Below are 16,824 nucleotides of genomic sequence, written 5' to 3'. Positions count from 1 at the left end.
GGAGGCCCACCCACCTTACAGAGGGTGATCTGTCCAAGTCTATGAGTTCATGTTAACCTCGTGCAAAAACACCCTCTCAGAAACAGGCAGTATATTGGACCAAATATTCGGGCATCCCGGGTCCCAGTCAAGTTGACACATGAAATTAACTCCCAGGGGAGGCTCCCACGCTGCTGAGGGTCAGAACCCTTATGGGATCAGGAGGGCTCACCCTTTGATCACAATAACAAACAGTTACAGAGCATAGAGACAAGAGGAGGCCTGTGGCCGCTCCGGCTGACACACACACACACACACACACACACACACACACACGTCCACACACACACACACCCCGCTGAGCGCTCTGTTGGTGGTGCGGGGCGGCGCTGTCCCCGGGGGTGATTAGGGGCGCTGCCAATCGCAGAGCCGCATGCCTGTCCTCTCCAGTTCTCTCCTGCCCCTGGGCCCACTTAGAACCAAGGCCCAGCGCACGTGGGTGGGCGGACGAGGCACTTAGGGGACAAGGGGAGAGGAGAAACCAGAAAAACGGAAGAAAATGCACAACAGAAAACGCAAGGAGCATGACTGCGCCCGCTCCCAGGCTGCCAGGGTGGCCTCGAGCGGCCTGTGCGGGCTGGCGCGCGCGTGGGAGTGTGTCCCCGCGCGGCCCGCCGCGGGCGTGCGCCCCCAGCACAGACCCCCCGCCTCCACCCCCGGCCCCGAGCAGGTGAAGCGGCCCTTGGACACGTGGCCTTTGAAATTGTCAGCGCACCGGCCACTAGGCCCCGCCTCCAGGGCCGGGAAAGGGGCGTGGCCGCAGGAGAGCGCGCTCCCGACTAGAACCGCGAGACCCCGCTCGGGCAGGGCGCGCGTTGCCAGGGAGACGGCGCCCGAGTGCGCAGGCGCAGTGCGACCACGCCCCGCCCCCGCCGCCGCCGCCGTCGCGCCTTCCCCTTTAAGCCCCGGCCGGTCGCGACGCCGCTTCATGAATGGAGCCCACGTGACCAAACATCATGTGACGTCTGTGGAGCGGCGGCGGCGGCGGCGGCGGCGGTGGCGGATCCCCAGCCTGGTCCGGCCCGGCCTTCCCAGCGCGCTTGGCCCGGCCCGCGCAGGCGGCGAGCCCCCATCCCGGGCGCGGAGCCCCCGCGCGGTCCCTCCCCGCGCAGCCTCGGAGCGCTCGCCGCCCCCCGCCCCGGCCTCGGCCCGCCCGGCCCGCAGTGTGGTGGGTGAGTGCGGCTGCGGGCCCGGCCGGACGGGGGGCGGGGGCAGTGGGCGCCCGGGGGCTCCGGGCCGGGGTGCAGCCGGCGGGGCCGCGGCTCCTCCCGGCGGACCCGAGCGGCGCGGGCCGGGCGCCCCTGGCTCCGGGTCTGCCCTGCTCCCCGATGGCGACCGTGCCTCGATTTCCCTACCGGGCAGGGCGCTGCTGGCCCGTGCGCGCGGGGCGCGGAGGGTGGGCCGCGGGGCCGGGGAGGGCGGCGGGCGGGGCGGGCGCGCGGCTTGCTCCTCGGAGGCTGGGGTGCCCTGGAGGGAGGGGCGGCCAGGGTGGCGGGAGGAAAGGGTGGGGTCGAGTGGGGCGCCCAGGGCTCCGCGGAGCAGCCGGGCGGCCTCGGTCGGAGCTGCTGATTCATCAGGTGTCTGCACCGCGCCTTCCCGGGCGCCGCGGGCCTTGGCGGGCCGGGGCGGGGGGTGCGGCACGGGGGGCGCTGGGACGCCCCTGGTCGAGCCGGCTCGGCTCCGTCGCCCGCGAGCCGGAGCCCGAGGGAGACTTGCTGAGTCATCAGCATGAGGTCACTCGGCTCCTCCCGGTGCCCGGGGGACCCGAGCCGGGGCCCGGGGCCTCCAAGGCCAGGGAACACGAGGTGGCGGGGATGCGGGGCCGTGCGGATGGTGCTAGGCCCAGGGGTTGGGGCGCCGTTTAAGTTTGGCCTGAGGTTCAAGTTGAAGGCCGGGCGGTGAGCAGGAAGCGGAGGGGCCGCGGCGGGAGGACGCGCAGCCCCGGCCGGTGCATCCCTCGCGGGCGTGCTTGCCCTGGCAGCCGGCCGCGACCCGCGTCTGGGACAGTTCCCCAAACTGGGAAATAGTTCCCTCCAGTGAGCGAAGGGGAGGAGCCTAGAGGGGCCGAGCTGGGGACGGGCGGGCTTTCCCTGAGTGGTCTGGTCGGCCGGGCCGTGCGCCCAGGGGCGGGGAAGAGAGGGCCACACTGACCAGAGCGGGAGAAAGAGGCCGGGGAGGCCTTGCGGGAGGGGCCACGGGGTGGCGGGGGCAGGAAAGGGTGGGGTCCGGTGGGGAGCCCAGGGCTCCGTGAAAGAGCCGGGCAGAGTACACCCAGTCCTGAGGCCTGGTGACGGGGGACAGGACAGTTGGCAAGCAGGTGCAGCTCTACCAGGAAATTGCCAATGAGAGGAAGCAGCAGGCCTGAGCCATTGGGGACCAAGGTGCTTGGTGAGCAGGTCCTGCCCCCCATTTGCAGCCGGGCCTGGGGGTGTGGGTGGAGGCTGCAGGTGGTGGGCTGGGGTGGAAGAATGCGGTTCCCCATCACCCCAGACCTGTCCCCCTGGAGGTTGGGGCTCAGCGCTGTGCAGGTGAGCAGAGACTGTGGCCCTGATGGGCGTTCGGCCAGATGATGGGGACAAGTGGGGAGTGACCGCTTGAGGGTGGTGTGTCCTGGACGCCTCTCCCGGGTGTGGGGGCAGTTCCTGGCCTCTAGGGGTGCGGGAGTGTTTTGTCTAGATCAGCCCGGGGGACCCCTCTTGCCCAGGGGCTCATGTCTGCAGAGATTGGCTCCCCGCCAGCACACACTCACAGGGTGGGGCAAGAGCAGGTTTACAGTTTTGAGTATATGGAACATGGAGTTTATTCTCGTACTATTTATTAATTGTCTTGTTTTCCAGACAAACAATTGTAAATCGACTTTTGCCCCACCCTGTACACACACACACACACACACACACACACAGTCCTGGGTTTAGAGATGTCAGATGTTTTCAAACACTTCAGCTGATGGTTTGGCTGTCATTTTATGCCCTAGGAAAGTACAGATTCCTGGAGGGGTCTTTCTTTTCTTTTGTTAATGTTTTTATTGATTTTTGTTTTTAGAGAAAGAGAAAGGGAGAGGGATAGAGAGAAACATCATCCATTGGCTGTCTCCTGCATGCCCCCTACTGGGGATCGAGCCCACAACCCGGGCATGTGCCCTGATCAGGAATCAAAAAGGTTGCCGAAACTGGTTTGGCTCAGTGGATAGAGCGTCGGCCTGCGGACTGAAGGGTCCCAGGTTCGATTCTGGTCAAGGGCGTGTACCTGGGTTGCGGGCACATCCCCAGTGGGAGATGTGCAGGAGGCGGCTGATCGATGTTTCTCTCTCATCAATGTTTCTAACTCTCTATCTCTCTCCCTTCCTCTCTGTAAAAAAAAAAATCAATAAAGTATATTTTTAAAATTAAAAAAAAAAAAAAAAAAAAAAAAAAAAAAAAGGTGACCTCTTGGTTCGTAGGTCGTTTAACCACTGAGCCACACCGGCTGGGCTGGAGGGGTTCTCCGTTACATATGCTTCAGTGGAAATTTTTAGACTTTTCTCAGAGTGGCTTTTGGTGGCTGAGGGCTTCTGGAGGAGGTGGTCTGAGGGAGGAGGGAGTGAGGCTGGACTGGCTTGGGGTACAGAGCGCTCAGGACCAGGCCTGCTGGGGAGGCTTGGCCACAGGTTTGCAGGCCTGGGGAAGGAGCCGGAGCCGGCTGTCCTGCCTCCCGCCTCGTGTCCACGGCCTGGAGTTTGGGCCCAGGGGAAAGGCGTCGAGCTCCCTGCACCTCTACCCTTCCTGACGGAATCTGGGCTGTGGGAGGTCCCGGGTGCTGTGGTAGCTGAGGGCCATCTAGGCTTCTCCACAAAGCGGACTCTGCCCCGGGGAGTGAAGGAGGAGGGTGGCTGAGCCCCAGCTTGAATGAGCCAGAGGGATGGAGCAGCCTCCTCTTGGCCCAGCCTTTGGGGTCCCCTCTGCCCGGCTTCCAGAGGTGCCCCGAGCCATCACTCCTGTCCATCTCAAGGCTGTCCTGTCAGTGTGTGTCCTCAGGTGGGTGGAGGCCAGGCCCTGAGGCCTGCAGCCCTGGCTCTGCGGGGCCTGCCCCTCCCCCCGAGCTCCGCACACCTTTGGTTAGGAGGCCGCTGGCTGCACTTGTGCTGAGTCCAGGCTTCTGCGGAGGTGAAATCTGTCGAGGAGGCACTTTGTGTGTGATCTCTCCAGGAAGTCACCGCTGCGCTCAGCATTGGGGGTGGAGGGGCACTGGGGTGGGACAGGCCGGTGCCAAGGCTTTTCCTTTGGGGCAGGACCCGGGGCAGCGTCCCTGCCCTCCAACTCCTGCTGCCGGGAGGGCCTGGCCCTGAGGACCTTCGCGCCTCGGGCCTCCTGGTGCCAGGCTGGGTGGGTGGGGCCTGCCATGGAGCCCACTTGTGCCTCCACTTCCCCAGCCCGCACTTCAGCTTCCAGTGAGGGTAAGACGTGCACCCCCTGCCCCCCAGGCCACCTGCCTGAAGAGCTTGTGGCTCCTTCCAGGAGGGAGACTGTGGTCGGTCTCAGCCATGCAGCCAGCTACCTCCCTGCATCTATCCCGGAAAGTGGAGCCCAAAGTGTATGGGGGGGGGGGGGGATGGGGGGGGAGCCAATCTGGTGGCGGCCGGCTGAGCCAGGAGGCGCAGGACGAGGCGTGCAGGATTGTTCTTGGCAGGGCTTTGGGAAGCAGAAAGGGAGGTGGGGTGTGGGAAAGGTGGGTGCTGACTCTGGACAGGGGGCCTCAGAGCGGTCATTGGCCCAAGGGGCTGAGTGGCTCCTGAACGGCTCGCTGCGGGCACTCTTGTGAAACACCCTGGGCAGGGGGGCAGGGGCATGAGATGCTGCAACCCAAAGCCGCAGGATGGTTACTCCATCAGCGACGGGGCGCCCCGCCTGCCACCTGCAGGGTGGGGAGCTCCCCCAAAGCTTCGGACAGCCCACTTACCACACTTCAGAGTGAGGAGTCTGAGAGACTCGGGACCCCGCTCGTACTCCCCTCTGCCGAGTCTCTGTTGGGGATGACCCCCTGAGCCTTCGTGAGAGCAGGGCTGTGACCCAGGCCGACTTAGGTCAGTGGCTATAGGAGGCTGGGCCCTGGGCACACACGTGCAGGGCTGCTGGCTCCGGCCCGACGGCCCTCACCTGCTGTCGGCCAGGCTGGCCTTTCTGGCCCCAGCGGCTCTCTGCTCTGGCTGCTGGCCCCCTGGGGCAGTGTTGGCTGGCGGCCTGGGGAGTGCCAGGCGGTGAGGGAGCAAGGGAAGCGCTGAGTCAGCATGACTCGCCAGGAACAGCCGCTCTGGGGTGCACACAGGGTTATTTTTAAAGCTCAGGGCTTCCTTCTAGGCTGGCCCCTCGACCCTCTGACCTCTCCCCCGGCCCCTTTCCTTGCCTCTGCCTCCCTCACTGCCCTTCAATCCCCCTTTCCCCTTGGACCCTCCTGGGCTCCCCTGCGTTTCCTAGGGGCAGATAGACGGGGAGCAGCCCCGCTCAGGAGAGGCAGGGCCAAAGGTCGGTCCTCCGGGCCCGGTGTCGGGGACTGGGCGGGTGGGGGCAAGGATGGGGGTGTCCAGGGTCCTGACCTCTGCCCCCTGTCTCGCAGAGTGCCTGCTTGCTGTGCCCCCGGGTTATGACGACCCCCAATAAAGGAAGCAAGGCCTTGAAGGTAAGCACAGGCAGGGTGGGCGCCTCCCGGCTGGGGTGGCACCGGGGCGGGGGCTGCCGGGCCCTGACCTGTGCCCCGTGCCCCCAGGTGAAGCGGGAGCCTGGCGAGAATGGCACCAGCCTGACGGACGAGGAGCTGGTGACCATGTCGGTGCGGGAGCTGAACCAGCACCTGCGGGGCCTGTCCAAGGAGGAGATCGTGCAGCTGAAGCAGCGCCGGCGCACGCTCAAGAACCGCGGCTACGCCGCCAGCTGCCGCGTGAAGCGGGTGACGCAGAAGGAGGAGCTGGAGAAGCAGAAGGCGGAGCTGCAGCAGGAGGTGGAGAAGCTGGCCTCGGAGAACGCCAGCATGAAGCTGGAGCTCGACGCGCTGCGCTCCAAGTACGAGGCCCTGCAGACCTTCGCCAGGACCGTGGCCCGCGGCCCCGTGGCGCCCGCTCGGGGCCCCCTGGCCGCCAGCCTGGGGCCCCTGGTCCCTGGCAAAGTGGCCGCCACCAGCGTCATCACAATAGTAAAGTCCAAGACGGACGCCCGGTCGTAGGGACGCACGCTGGCCCAGGCGGGTCTGGGAGGGGCCGTTAGGCACGCGGCGCATCCGGCAGCCCTGTCCCCTTCCTCCTCCTCCTCTCCCTGTCCTACCTCCTCCCTCCCCTGCAAAGCACAACCTGCACCCCAGGGGCGCCGGGCTGAGCCCCTTGATCTCGTCGTCGTCGTCATCGTGTGTTTTGTACGTTGGGATTGGTCAGTTCAGCGGTGACTGGGGTCGCCCCTGCCCCCTTTGTACCAAGGCCACGTGGCTTGGAACCCAGAGGTGGCCCTTGGGGAACAGAGAGAAAGAGCGAGCGAGCGAGCTGTGGGACTCGGCGTGTCCCTGAGCAGGGAGGGCTCCGGGGCAGGGGCTGCTCTGTCCTGAGTGGCCCCCAGCCCTGAAGGCTGCCGGGCTGCCAGGGGGCTGGGCAGTTCACTCACAGATGGACTCTGCTCCTCGGAGCAGGGTGTCCTGAGGGCCCTGGACAGGCGGGCCACCAGCCTGGGTGCCGGGCATGGGGCGCCGTGTGGCTATGGGCCTGGGGCCTGGGCACGCTCGCCTGGCGCCTTGCACTGAACAAGACCAAATCACTGGTTGTGAGCGTCCGTGAGGGTGTGTCCGGTGTCCTGCGATGGTCCGTGTCACTGTTTACATGACCTATTTGTGTGGTTACTAACCCTTTATTTAAAAGAGAGAAGTCCCTTTTACGAAGTTATTAAATTATATGTTTAAAAGCTAAAGGAAAAAAAAAGAGCTGCAGAGTATTTATAAAACTGTCTTTTTACAAAAAAATAAGAAAAAAACAAAGCAAGAACATTTGACCCTATAAATGGAAAAGGGAAGAAAGTATAATAGAAACTTTGCTAGTTTAAAAAAAGAAAAAAAAAAGCCCTTTCTTGTAAACTTACAGACAAGTCTTTGTGGCTGTTGAAGTTTAGTTTTTATATACACAGAGTTATCAGATGTTATTTATAAAACTTAGTTTAAAAAAGAAAAAAAAAAAAAGCCAAGCCGCGAGCGACCACAGGCGCGTCCGACGTCCTCCTTGCTGACTTGCAGTTGTACCGAAAGTGACTTACTCCCCCTCCGCTTCCGGCCGGCGTCCGTGCCTGGTGAGGTCTTGTGCAGCGTCTGTGCTGGTGCTTCTGGTGACCTTTGACCTGTGGGTGTCACTTGTGTCTGTTTTCCTGTGTTTGTTTTTGGATTCGGTTGTCTTTTGCTTCTGCTGGCTTGCTGGGCGGGGGCCGGGGTGCCGGGCGGGACCCGCTCCAGCAGTTTGGGAGGGTCTGTGCCCACCAGCCCGGCCTCCCCAGCCCCCCCGCCCGCCCCAGGCTTCCAGGGGGGCCCACCCTGCTGCCCTTGGCCTCGCATGTGTGTGTCAGGTTTGGGCTGGTCCAGCCGCCGGGCAGGTGTAACGGAGTTGTCCCGGGGCCCCCCACGCTGCTTCCATGCCCCCACCTCTGGCCCTGGGTGGGGTTTTGCAGACCAAGGCATCACTGTCGGTGCCCACGGGGCCACGGCCACGCTGCCTGCCCCCCGCCATCTTCCTTCTGGTGTCCAGTCAGCCTGCTCGGCTCCGGCCGCTGACCCCAGCTTTGTTCCTCTAGGCTGCCCACGGGCCTCGGCTGGGGCAGCCCAGGGCCCCCCTTTTCCCAGAACTGTGTGTGCTGCGGGGCGGTGCTTCCTAGTCAGAGCCGGGTGGTTTGGGGGTCCACCTGGGTGGCTCCTGCCTGCCTGTTGGCCTGGGGGTCTCCATAGTGTCAGACAAGGGCTAGCCTCCAGGGCCAGGGCTGTCCCTCCTCTCCCCTGAACACGCTGGCAGCTCGGCCTCAGGCCTTCTTCCGCCTCCTTTGGGGTCTGTGTCTTCCAGGGATCCGATGCTCGGCTGTGGAGGTCCCTCTCTTGGGCTGAGCCCCCTCCCCCTCCCGGCCGCTCGGGCAGGCAGCGGTCTCCCAGATTTGGCTTGGAGAGCTCCTGTGGGCCCGTGATGGGGGCTGCCTGTGGTGTCTGCCCCCAAGAGGCTCGTGCCGTCTCTGGGCCTTGGCCTGTTCCTGGGGTTGCTGTTGGCTGCTTGGGGGCCCTGAATCCCTGAGAAGCCCAGACGTGCAACCGTGCGGCCTGGCAGGGCTTCACCTGGTGGGCAGGGGGCTCTCATCCCGCGTGCCTGTGGGATGGGAGCAGGGTGTGCTGGCGGCTTCTGCCCTCCCGATGGGCTGCTCCGAGTCCCGGCTGCTCGGAGGCGGTCTGGCTGTGCCGGGTCAGCCTGCCGTGGAGGTTTTGACTGTTGACTCCAGATCGCTTAGTGGCCTCTCCAGGCTGCCTCTGACTGGTAGGATCCAGGCGACAGGTGGTGGCGGTGGCGGTGGTGGTGGCGGCAGCGTGTTGGAATCGCATGGTAACAGTCAGTCCCTAGAGAGAGGTCCTGCCCGTCCTGGGGTGGGAGGGACAGCACCCATGTCCATGGGCAGCTCCCGCTGCTGTCCTGCCCGGAGCCGGGGTCCGTCTCTGTGCACATCTGCGGGGCTGTGGACTGGAGGGCGGAGGTGCGTGAGGAAGGTGAGGGGAGGAGGGGTTGGGAGTGGGTGGTGCTGAGCAGAAATTGCAGGTCATTGGTTTGCTTTACAGAAGCTTCTGGAGTTGGTGAGGCCAGGTCCCCGGCAGGGTTTTGGGTTTGAAGCAGCTGCCCCTTGGGTCTGGGGGAGCATCCAGTTCTTGACAGGCCAGCCCTGCGGGGCCCCTCCACTCTCCCCTTCACCTCGGTTTCTTCGCAGTAGGTTCCGTGTCCACCTGTGACCGGTGTGTCTGATCCTTGTTGGTTGGTTTTTCCCGCTGTGAGTGTGTTGTGTTCCCTCTTTCTCCACTTTTCTGACACAGTGAATCGAGGGCTTTGGCCAGAGCCAAGAATCCCAAACGTGTCCACTAAGTAAACCATGCTGTGCTCCCCGCTCCCACCCTGCCCTCCCCCGACTCCTCCCTCCCCCCAACATGGACGCTCAGATTTCAGAGCAGAACCTGTGGGCACGGTCAGCTCCCGCCCGGAGCACGGCCCCAGGGAGACCTCCCCGGGCCTGGCTGCTGCTCCCGGAGCTGCCCGTTGTACACGTGGGAAGACACGGCTGCTCGTGCGGCAGCCACGAGGTGTGCTGGCTCCTGGTGGGGCAGCCGCGGCAGCCTCCGTGGTCAGTGCCCGGCCGGGTGGTCCAGCCCGTCTGGTCTCGGCGGCCTCCACTCCGAGGTGGCTGGTTGGTCAGAGCTCCCTCCACAGCTGGGAAGCCTGAACCACAGCCGACAGCACCGTTTCCGCCCCGGGATCCTGTAAGTTACTTTTTTAGGCTGTGGTTTAGTGAAAGGAACCAACACATTAACGATTTTTTTCCCCTCAGAAGCCACTGAATAATTCTTTTTGGCGCGTTTTTGCCTTCCCGTGGGCTGTCTGGTTTGGGAACAGATGGGGAGACGGGTGTGCCCTTGGGGCAGATGGCCTGGCCTGTGTCCTGGGCCCGTGCTGTCCCCGTGCCGGCGGCGCACAGGGGCCCCGCCCCGGAGCAGCAGCCGGTCCCAGCCCCTCCCTCCCCGCCCCTCGCCCTGCGAGTCCCCGAAGCCTTTAACCAAACGGGAGCGGGTGCAGCGCCGCCTCCTGGATCTTAGGGCCACAGGACAAGGGCTGCCCGGTGGGCCCCGCTCTCCCGGCGCCGAAAGGGTGGGTCCTGGGTCACCGCGCCCGCCTGCCCGCCCGGGAGGCTGCGGCCGGGAGGGGGGCCGGGGGCCTGGGCGCCCCGCCCCGCCCGCCCCGCGCAGTATTTATTGCTAAGTTATTGTCCGGGGGCGGCGCGGCCGGGCCCAGGTATTTATTGCTGTACATAGTGTATGTTTGTGATATATAAGGTTTTCTTTATTTTGTATATGACCAATAAACACCTTTTAAAGAGACGGGCAGGTGCTTCCTTGGGGCCGCGCGCGGGGGGCGGGGCCGGAAGGGTGGGTCTCGCGCGCATGCGTCGGCGCAGCGCCTGCCGGGAGGCGGAAGCGGAAGCGAAGCGCGCGTCTGCCCGGAGCGATGGCAGCCGGGGGCCCGAGCCGCTCGGAGCGCAAAGCAGCGGAGCGGGTGCGTCGGCTGCGGGAGGAGCAGCAACGGGAGCGCCTCCGCCAGGTACGCCCCGCCCGCCCCCGTGCCCGGTGCCCCGCGCCCTCACCGCCCGCCCCGTGCCTGGTGCCCCGCGCCCTCTCCGCCCCGCGCCCTCACCGCCCGTCCCGTGCCCGGTGCCCGGTGCCCCGCGCCCTCACCGCCCGCCCCGCGCCCCGCGCCCTCACCGCCCGCCCCGTGCCCGGTGCCCCGCGCCCTCTCCGCCCCGCGCCCTCACCGCCCGTCCCGTGCCCGGTGCCCGGTGCCCCGCACCCTCACCGCGTGCCCCGTGCCCCGCGCCCTCACCGCCCGACCCCTCCGCCCCGCGCCCCGCGCCTTCACCGCCCGCCCCGCGCCCTCTGCGTCCCGCACCCTCTCCGCCCGCCCCGTGCCCGGTGCCCCGCGCCCTCACCGCCCGCCCCGTGCCCGGTGCCCGGTGCCCCGCGCCCTCACCGCCCGCCCGGTGCCCGGTGCCCCCGCGCCCTCACCGCCCGACCCCTCCGCCCCGTGCCCCGCGCCTTCACTGCCCGCCCGCCCGCCCCGCAGGTGTCGCGCATCCTGAGGAAGGCAGCGGCCGAGCGCAGCGCGGAGGAGGGCCGCCTGCTGGCCGAGAGCGAGGACCTGGTGACCGAGCTGCAGGGCCGGAGCCGGCGGCGCGAAGGCCTGAAGCGGCGGCAGGAGGAGGCGAGTCCCGCCGGGCCCCTAGGGGAGTGGGGAGGCGGGCGGGCGGGCCGGCGGGCTGACGACCTGCCCGGGGTCCCGGCAGGTGTGCGACGACCCCGAGGAGCTGCGGAGGAAGGTGCGGGAGCTGGCGGGCGCCGTGCGGAGCGCCAAGCACCTGGTGGTCTACACGGGCGCGGGCATCAGCACGGTAGGCGCGCGCGGTGGACGCCGCGCACCGGTCAGCCCGGGTTCTGGAGAGGGTCCCGGAGAAGCTCGCAAGGCTGGGGCGGGGCGGGGCCGGGGCCCCTTTGGGTGTCGACCCACGGACCGAGCGCAGGACTCGAGAAGCTCATGAGTAAAGCTGCCGATTCGCTGAAAAATTCGCTTTGAAAGCGGCTCTGAGGTTCTTTCTTGTCCTCGAGAAGATCGAAATGACCCCATTTGAGACTTCGTGGTAGGTGTGCGTGTCTGAAGGCTGAGCCCCGCGTTCTGCCCAGTTAGAGGCGAGGAAGGAACGTAAAGGCGGACACAATGGCTTTAGTGCCTGCGGGCACCTCCTCATTTGGAGTTGAGGTCAGTGTCCGTCTCCAGGTCCCGAGGGCAGGGCCAGCCAAGTCTGTGTCCTGGCTCCCAGTCGCTGTTTCCCTGTGTGTCCGGGGAGGCCAGTGCGAGTCAGAGAGCCCCCCCCCCGCGCCCCCCCCCCCCCCCCCCCCCCCCCGCCCTACCCCCCAGGTGAGGCAGAGGCGCTGGGTTTTGAGCAGTTTTACGGGGAATGTGCATGACGAGCTTTGACAGGGCAGGCGGCACATTATTTGCCTAATTGATGGGGGTGAGCTGCCGGTGAGCTACGTCGAGGCCCGGCAGAGCGAATGTTGGGGTCCAACCCCAGCAGGTCCAGGGGTCCCCAAAGGTGTGGACGAAGTCGGTGAAGAAGGAATGACACAGGCAGCGTTCAGTCGATCAGCATAGCCAGGTTCTGTCTCCAGGTTCTCCAGCCAGGTTCTAGCCCGGATCTCCAGTCAGGTTCTGTCGCCAGGTTCTAGTCAGGTTCTCTTGCCATGTTTTCTTGCTAGGTTCTGTCTCTAGGTTCTCTCCCTAGGTTCTGTCTCTATTGTCTTGTTACACCTGTATTTATACCAGTTGATTCCAATCCTATCAATCTCTATTCCAAAGGTTAGGGTGTTTCTTATCTCCATTCCAGGGAGTAAAGATTATGTAGCTTAAGTGTGATTGTTCATAGTTAAAGTGATTAACTACCCGCCTGACACTTAGTTAAGGGGTTGTATTCCCTCCCTAACTTCAGGGGAAAATTCCTACCTGGGGAAACAACCTTTCTCGGAGAGGTGACCTTGGTTAAAACACATAGCGCCAAGAAGGTGAGCAAACATATTAAGAACACTCTGCCATATACGCCAAGTCCCTTGAAACATATGCTGTGCAGATGTTTCTTCCCTGCAGCGACTGTGTCAAGCAGCAAGGATGGACTGGCTCCCGGCAAGCGAACACCCGGGCTTTCCATCCGGGAGAAAGCCCGTAGGTGACAACACTAAGGTGGAGAAGCAAAAGCCTGTCCCGTGAAGCCGGCCGTGTTAGGTCACTAGAAGTCCAGACACGCCCTGGCTCTTGTAGGAGGTGCACCGAGTCCCAGCCCTGACAGATGGGTGAGATTTTACAGGCGAAGAGGCGAGTAGGACACTTCCAGCAGGGACGAGTGCAGAGGCCCTGTAGAAAGGAGTCTGCTTACCAACAGCCGGCGGTGCACGGGCAGGCTGGCCGCCTCCCTCCACAGTCCCTGTGGACTCCCGTCAGGAGGTTATTTCAAAGCAGTCCTGTCCCTCCTGAAAGCCATAAGGGGCTGCTTGTCCACGTGCTGCTCGTCCACGTGCTCTGAGCGGCACCGTTTGTGAGCGTTCCACTTTCCACGTGAGTCAGAGCTGCCGATTGAACTTGAGCAGGAAGGAGACGGGGCTCCCCAGAAGGGAGATCATTCAGCCTGAGCCGCCCAGGGCCCCTTGATCCTGGTGCGCCTGCTCTACCTGCCTGTCCCGTGGCTCCGTTTCACTGGCCTGGGGAACGTGGGAAATTCGATAGGTGTTTATCTCACCGGAGAGGTTGGCAGTCTTTGTGGAGGAGGGGCAGAAAGTACTTATCTCACCAGGAGGGGACAGAGGAGGGACCCCTCTTAGCGGTCACCTTTCTTCTGCACTGGCTAGAACCTGGGGCACGGGTGGGCCTGACCAGCTGCCCCCTCAGTGTGGAGGACAGTGTGGCTGCAGAGCCGGGCTGGAGCAGCCCCCAGAGGAGGAAGGGCTCATTGGAGTCTGGAAGGAGGAGCTGGACCAGGTGGGAGCGGGGCCCAGGCGGAGGGAAGGACTGCGTGAGGTCCGTTCCACCTGGGTCTGGCGTGTAGACTAGGAAACGCTCCGTCCCCTGTGGGAGGAGTAGAGGCCAGTGCAGGGCCGGCCTGGAACGTGTTGGGAGCAACATTTGCTTCCTGCTCTTGGGGGCCGTCGGTGCCCGTGGTGGTGCCTGCTCACGGGCTTATCTCCTCCTGAGCCTGCAGGCAGCCTCCATCCCAGACTACCGGGGTCCGAACGGAGTGTGGACGCTGCTTCAGAAAGGGAGGCGCGTGAGGTAAGCGCCTGCATAGCCTTCCCCGAGGGGAGCAGGGGCAGCGGGGGCCTGACATCCGCTTCCCTCTCACCTGGCAGTGCCGCCGACCTGAGTGAGGCGGAGCCGACCCTCACCCACATGAGCATCGCCCGCTTACACGAGCAGAAGCTGGTAAGAGCCCCGCGTGGCTAGCTGTGTGCTTGCCGTGCCCACAGCACGGGTCCTGGGCCACCTTGCCTGTCAGCCCACCCCGTGGTGTAGCCTCCTGGCTTAAGCCTCTCTCTAATCCTCCCTCTTCCTCTCCAAGAACAGGGAGGCGGTGCAAACATTGACCCTCCAGGCTGCTCCACGTACCTCAGAGTTGTTCGGGGCGGAGGTGGGGGTGGGGGTGGGTGGGGCATGAGTCCTCCTGGACCAGCCTGCTTCTCCGGTTTTGCCTTAGAGGCTCCATGCAGGTTGGAGTTGCCCCTGGTTTGGGGGCTCTGGGCGCAGGACAGTTGTCCCGCTGCCTGCTGCTGCCCCCCCTTCCTGCTGAGCGCCGCGCTGTCCCCTCAGGTGCAGCACGTGGTGTCTCAGAACTGCGACGGGCTCCACCTGCGGAGCGGGCTGCCGCGCTCGGCCATCTCGGAGCTCCACGGGAACATGTACATCGAGGTGAGCAGTCCCCGGGCCGGGGGCCGGGGGCCGGGGGGCCAGCGCCCCACTCACCGTGCCCTCCCTCCTCAGGTCTGCACGGCCTGCACTCCCAACAGGGAGTACGTGCGGGTGTTCGACGTGACGGAGCGCACCGCCCTGCACCGGCACCAGACCGGCCGGGCCTGCCACAAGTGTGGGGCGCCGCTCCGTGACACCATTGTGCACTTCGGGGAGAGGGGGACCCTGGGGCAGCCTCTGAACTGGGAGGCAGCCACCCAGGCTGCCAGCAAAGCAGACACGATCCTGTGTTTAGGCTCCAGCTTAAAGGTACACAGACGGCACTGCGGGTGGGCAGGGAGCGAACCTGCTGGCAGCTGGCCAGTGCGGCATGGAGCCCAGCTTCCTGTAGCTTGTTCCCTGGTGTGTGTGTGGTCTGTCTGTCCCTCCGTCCGTCCGCACAGGTTCTAAAGAAGTACCCATGCCTCTGGTGCATGACCAAGCCCCCCAGCCGGCGGCCCAAGCTCTACATAGTGAACTTGCAGGTAACTTGCTGCCCAGAGGCACCTCCTTCACTCCTGGGATGCCCCGCCCTGCACTCACGCACCTTGGGGGGCTAGCCGAGTAGGCCCAGGCTGCGGGCATTGGAGGACTGAGCTGCTGACCTCACTGGCCTTCCCCTGTCCCCAGTGGACCCCAAAGGATGACTGGGCTGCCCTGAAGCTCCACGGGAAGTGCGATGACGTCATGCAGCTCCTGATGGACGAGCTGGGCCTGGAGATCCCCCCCTACAGCAGGTAAGGGGGTGCAGGCGCATGCCCCCCTCCTGCCCCTGTGTGGATGGGACGTGTCTGTCTGCTCTCGAGCTGAGCCTAGAGGAAGCTCTGAGGTGTTGCACGCAGTATTTGAGGCGCGACTGCAGGTGGTGGCCTGCAGGGGCCAGCCAAGGTCCCTGGCTGATGGGACTCCCTGTGGGAGAGGGAGTCGGCCGTGTGTGTCTGGACGTTCCCCCTTTACCTCAGACAGCCTGGAGGGGAGGCCCCCGAAGGGACCTGCTCTCGGCAATCCTAGTCCAACAGACTCGTGCACTCGGTTTGGGGAGCTGGCAGACTTGGGGAAGCTTAAAGAAACTGTTCCTTAATGCAGAACTTGTGATAATTTAGACATGGTGTATGTGTTGAGTAAAAAGTTTACACTTTCTTTCTCTGTGAATTTTCAGGGTCTTATAGGGGAAATCAGTAACTTCTTTTAATCAAAGGGTTCAAGAATTAAGGATCCCTTCACCTTCTGGGCCTGGCAATTCTTGTATGTTATGTTTGTGGTGTTCTGTAATGTGGGCCTATCGTGTACTGTACTTTTTTTTTTACATTAACTTAGCTCATTTTCCTTATCAGTGCTTATCTGTATCTTAAGTTTATACTATGTGGTTCTACATCTCAGACACATGACCTCACCCGGGAGCCCGTAGGCCACACCTCCCTAGTCAGCTGGCCTTCCCATCTGCCAAGCCTCACCGTCTGGGAAGGGGGAGAGGGTCCGGTCCCCCTGCCCCTGGCCGTGCGAGTGAGAGGTGGGGCCCAGAGCTGCTAGTGCCTCGTCCCTGCTGGGACGACCGCCTCCACCTGAGTGCCGCTGTAGCCGCCGAGGACACGCTCTGTCGAGGCGGAGCGAGGGGGGAGCTTACCCCTCTTGGGCTCAGGATGGGGGGCTACCTCCATGCCAAGCCCGCCACGGCTCAGACAGGGCGGGAGCAGGGTCACTCAGTCAGCGTTCCTGTCCTGGGCAGGTGGTGACGGCGGCTCCCGGTCACACTGACCCCGCTTCCCCTTTCGGCAGGTGGCAGGACCCCATCTTCTCCCTGGCAACCCCCCTGCGGGCTGGTGAAGAAGGCAGCCACAGTCGGAAGTCCCTGCGCAGAAGTCGAGAGGAGCCCTCGCCTGGAGACCAGAGCGCACCACTCAGCTCAGCCCCCATCCTAGGTGGCTGGTTTGGCAGGGGCTGCGCCAAAGGCACAAAACGGAAGAGAGTGACATAACCTGGTGCTCTACTGAGAACAGCAGTTGGCACTTTGCAGATGGCCGGACCTCGGATCCAGGGGCTGGTGGCACCCAGCACGCCGGGAATGCCCCGCAGGTCCAGTGAGAATGCTCTGGGGTGACACTGTCACGGTGACACGCTTAGCCATTTGTCCTGGTGGGAGCCCCCTTGCACTGCTGCGCTTCCCCGCCTGCTCCCCCACCGGGGGGCCTGGGTGCTGACGAGTGGCCCATCCAGTCTGTCCTGGAGGTGGCAGCCACGCCGTCCTGTGGGAACAGAACTCGGGGTACATCACACCTGGCCAGCCAAGAGGAAGCACTCGCTGCCGTGCCTCCTCCAGGCCAGTCTCAGGGGCCTCAACCCCATTTCTACTTCCTATAAAATGAACTTTATAGCAAACCTTTTTCTGTATCGGTGTGCGGCCTCGCAGACCTTTTTGTTGCTAATAAACATCTCTGCGCTGTCTCCCCGCATCACTGCGTGTCTGCCCCCCTGTCGCTGTGGGAGCCAGGGCCCCGCCGGGCTCCTTTCCGGGC

At 64.1% G+C, this 16,824-nt stretch overlaps 2 protein-coding genes across 7 annotated transcripts; both read left to right on the top strand.

The window, feature by feature from the left end:
* The first annotated feature begins 1,007 nt into the window (after positions 1 to 1,007).
* Positions 1,008 to 10,149, top strand: MAFG (MAF bZIP transcription factor G). Of its 5 annotated transcripts, none has more exons than XM_070394961.1 (3): positions 1,008 to 1,207; positions 5,629 to 5,691; positions 5,779 to 10,149. In XM_070394961.1, the coding sequence occupies exons 2-3, from the start codon at positions 5,656 to 5,658 to the stop codon at positions 6,229 to 6,231; spliced, it is 489 nt and encodes a 162-aa protein (XP_070251062.1). In that variant the 5' UTR covers positions 1,008 to 1,207; positions 5,629 to 5,655; the 3' UTR covers positions 6,232 to 10,149. The 5 variants fall into 5 exon arrangements, with proteins under 5 accessions (XP_070251062.1, XP_070251060.1, XP_070251061.1 ...); XM_070394959.1 differs by having other exon boundaries at positions 1,008 to 1,211; XM_070394960.1 differs by lacking the exon at positions 1,008 to 1,207 and adding an exon at positions 2,285 to 2,427.
* A 9-nt stretch (positions 10,150 to 10,158) lies between these two features.
* Positions 10,159 to 16,753, top strand: SIRT7 (sirtuin 7). Of its 2 annotated transcripts, XR_011468471.1 has the most exons (11): positions 10,159 to 10,369; positions 10,889 to 11,026; positions 11,109 to 11,213; positions 13,569 to 13,639; positions 13,717 to 13,789; positions 14,174 to 14,272; positions 14,345 to 14,581; positions 14,716 to 14,796; positions 14,942 to 15,048; positions 15,471 to 15,556; positions 16,088 to 16,160. XR_011468471.1 is itself a non-coding variant. In XM_070394958.1 (10 exons), the coding sequence occupies exons 1-10, from the start codon at positions 10,277 to 10,279 to the stop codon at positions 16,284 to 16,286; spliced, it is 1,203 nt and encodes a 400-aa protein (XP_070251059.1). In that variant the 5' UTR covers positions 10,175 to 10,276; the 3' UTR covers positions 16,287 to 16,753. The 2 variants fall into 2 exon arrangements, 1 of the variants encoding a protein (XP_070251059.1); XM_070394958.1 differs by lacking the exon at positions 15,471 to 15,556 and having other exon boundaries at positions 10,175 to 10,369; positions 16,088 to 16,753.
* Positions 16,754 to 16,824: the final 71 nt, after the last annotated feature.

This window comes from Myotis yumanensis, unplaced genomic scaffold (assembly GCF_028538775.1).
Source record: "Myotis yumanensis isolate MYYU_CA2020_CCGP unplaced genomic scaffold, mMyoYum1.0.hap1 SCAF_16, whole genome shotgun sequence".
Classification (NCBI taxonomy): domain Eukaryota; kingdom Metazoa; phylum Chordata; class Mammalia; order Chiroptera; family Vespertilionidae; genus Myotis; species Myotis yumanensis.
This window is presented reverse-complemented; position numbering and strand designations above follow the sequence as displayed.

Coding starts and splice junctions, on each gene's coding strand:
- MAFG (XM_070394961.1), top strand. CDS start 5,656: ATGACGACCCCCAATAAAGGAAGCAAGGCCTTGAAG. Junction 5,692..5,778: donor AAGGAAGCAAGGCCTTGAAG/GTAAGCACAGGC, acceptor CCGTGCCCCCAG/GTGAAGCGGGAGCCTGGCGA.
- SIRT7 (XM_070394958.1), top strand. CDS start 10,277: ATGGCAGCCGGGGGCCCGAGCCGCTCGGAGCGCAAAGCAGCGGAGCGG. Junction 10,370..10,888: donor AACGGGAGCGCCTCCGCCAG/GTACGCCCCGCC, acceptor CCCGCCCCGCAG/GTGTCGCGCATCCTGAGGAA. Junction 11,214..13,568: donor CGGGCGCGGGCATCAGCACG/GTAGGCGCGCGC, acceptor CTGAGCCTGCAG/GCAGCCTCCATCCCAGACTA.